The sequence below is a fragment of the Choloepus didactylus genome, chromosome 6 (assembly GCF_015220235.1).
Source record: "Choloepus didactylus isolate mChoDid1 chromosome 6, mChoDid1.pri, whole genome shotgun sequence".
NCBI lineage: Eukaryota > Metazoa > Chordata > Mammalia > Pilosa > Megalonychidae > Choloepus > Choloepus didactylus.
Genome location: NC_051312.1, coordinates 23,146,573 through 23,149,195, shown reverse-complemented (window position 1 = coordinate 23,149,195; position 2,623 = coordinate 23,146,573). Strand labels below are relative to the sequence as shown.

The window sequence follows — 2,623 nt, the reverse complement described above, 5'->3', positions numbered from 1 at the left end:
TGAGCCTTGTTCATCTGTATTCTACTATTTCTGAACTCCTCCTAAACTTCAAAAAAGCAACATCCTATTTCTTTGTTTCCAAAATTATCTTGTTTAGTAATTCTCATGCCTGTATTTAGGAAAGAGCAAAAACTGAATTTCAGATCCTGTAATGCAGAATGGCTTTTAGTTTACTTTCTTTTTTTCTTTTTCCTAACCCAATATAAAGTGGGGACATGGAGGAGGGAAACTGCAGCACTGTGTCAGAGTTCATCCTCCTGGGATTATCAGACCTCCCTGAGCTGAGCATCTTCCTCTCCCTGGTGTTCCTTCTCATCTATGGAGTCACAGTGATGGGCAACCTGGGCATGATCACAGTGATCCAGGTCAGCTCTCAGCTTCACACCCCCATGTACTTTTTTCTTAGCCACTTGTCATTTGTGGATTTCTGCTACTCCACCATCATTGTGCCTAAGATGCTGGCCAATATCTTAGAAAAGGAAAAAGCCATTTCCTTCCTTGGATGCACTGTGCAATTATACTTGTTTAGCACATGTGTGATCACTGAGGTCTTCCTACTGGCCATGATGCCCTATGACCGCTTTGTGGCCATCTGCTACCCACTGCTTTACATGGTTATCATGTCCCAGAAACTCTGTATGGGACTGGTTTCTGCCTGCTATCTCTGTGGATCAGTGTGTTCTCTGATTCACATATGCTTAATTCTTGAGATCCCAACCTATAGATCAAATGTGATTAACCACTTCTTCTGTGATTTACACCCTCTCTTTATTCTTGCCTGTTCTGATGTGTCTATGAATGAACTGCTATTGTTTATTATGGCCACTTTCAATGAGACCATCACCATCATGATAATCCTCACCTCCTATTTGCTTATTTTCATCACAATCCTGAGGATGCCCTCTGCAGAGGGAAGGCACAAAGCCTTTTCCACCTGTGCCTCCCATCTTACAGCCATTGCTGTCTTCCATGGAACGATCCTTTTCATTTACTGTAGGCCAAGTTCTGACTATAGGCTGGAAACTGATAAAGTGGCCACGGTGTTCTATACTGTAGTGATTCCCATGCTGAACCCCCTGATTTATAGCCTGAGGAACAAAGATGTGAAAGCAGCTCTCCTAAAAATGGTGGGCTCCAAAATACCTTCTTAGAGAATATTTTTTTAATAACAGCACCCACATTTCCAAAGTGGAAGGTTATTGGGTGGTGATGGTGTGTTGCAGTATTAGAGTGGACAGAACGGTAAGTTCCTAGATAGTTATGAATGAATCTTTTTCATTCACAAATTTTTTTGTGCCTTTTTCAATTTCCAAGAGTAGGATTGAGCATATTTCAAAATATTCATCCCATATTTTCCTTTCCTTCAATATGCTTTGTTTTAACTGGATATGGGAAATGGCACTGCTTATACATAGCCATTTAGTTTGCTGCAAAACTTTCATAAATACAATGAATAATCCATGAGAATTATACTTAGTTTTGGTATCCATTATAGAAACTGGTTCTTTTCAAAATTGATTTCCTATTTTTCACAAGTTATATATTTGTAATCATTTGTATGACCATTATTATCAGCAGCAGCATTTCTGACTCTCTTTTCACTTTCTCTTTTACTTCTGATCTTTATAGTTACTGTATATTCTAGTCACAGTAGATTAAATTCCTCCTGTAGCTCATACATGGGCTTCTTATCCTCTGCTAATATTATTTGCAAGTGTCTTCTCTTGCTGAATTCACTTTCTTCCACCTTTATCAACATGCCTAAACCAGACCTTTCCACTCAGTCACAATTATTATGTACCAATTGATGCTTTAATTGTAAGTCCATTTTCTTTCATGTCAGTTTCAACATTGAATTTAATTTAAAAAAAAAAAGATTCCTTCTATCAATAATGATGTGATAAATGCAGTGGGATTGACTTCATGATTTCATGGGTTGGTGTTTTGACCATGACTTTTTCATTTGGTAAGTAGTTTAAATCCTCCAATCCTCAGTTTCCTGAAGTCTAAATATTGGATAATACTGCCTACATTGTAGCATTATATTGAGATTAAATTAGACAGCATATTTGACATATGACAGCTCATTGGAATGGAAGAAGTACTTAGTTAATGTCAATTTAAATGAAATATTTGAGGCCTAGGGTTATTCACTTTATGTTCTTTACTATTTATAACATATTATGGTTTTTCTTCATTTTTAATTTATTAAATGGATGAATGAATAAATACTGGTGAATAAACAGTATACATATCAGAAAATACTATGAATTTAGGGCACTATGTTGACTTTCAAGAATTGTGAATTGGCTTAATATTGTCCCATGCTGTCATGAGGATTATATCATTTAGGAGCCACTCACTAAAACAAATCCCTGGAAGGACTTGACTTAATACATGAATTTTTAGGTGTTGGAAAGCTGAAACAGGACAAAGGGGATATTATGTATTAATCTAAGGATGATTAACTGCAGGACAGAACTACTATATTTGATTTGAGGAAACAGTGGGGAAGAGGTATTGTCACCAGAATCTCAGCTTGGAGGAAACTCTCTACTCAGCTGCTGTTAAGTCCCTGAGGAAGGGGGCTGGCTCTTGGGGTGTCTGAGCCTCTCAAGATGGG

The 2,623-nt window shown here is 37.4% G+C and overlaps 1 protein-coding gene across 1 annotated transcript; it reads left to right on the top strand.

The window, feature by feature from the left end:
• The first annotated feature begins 215 nt into the window (after positions 1 to 215).
• On the top strand, positions 216 to 1,151 carry LOC119537463 (olfactory receptor 5L1-like). Its single transcript, XM_037839924.1, has one exon. The coding sequence runs from the start codon at positions 216 to 218 to the stop codon at positions 1,149 to 1,151; it is 936 nt and encodes a 311-aa protein (XP_037695852.1).
• Positions 1,152 to 2,623: the final 1,472 nt, after the last annotated feature.

Coding starts and splice junctions, on each gene's coding strand:
- LOC119537463 (XM_037839924.1), top strand. CDS start 216: ATGGAGGAGGGAAACTGCAGCACTGTGTCAGAGTTCATCCTCCTGGGA.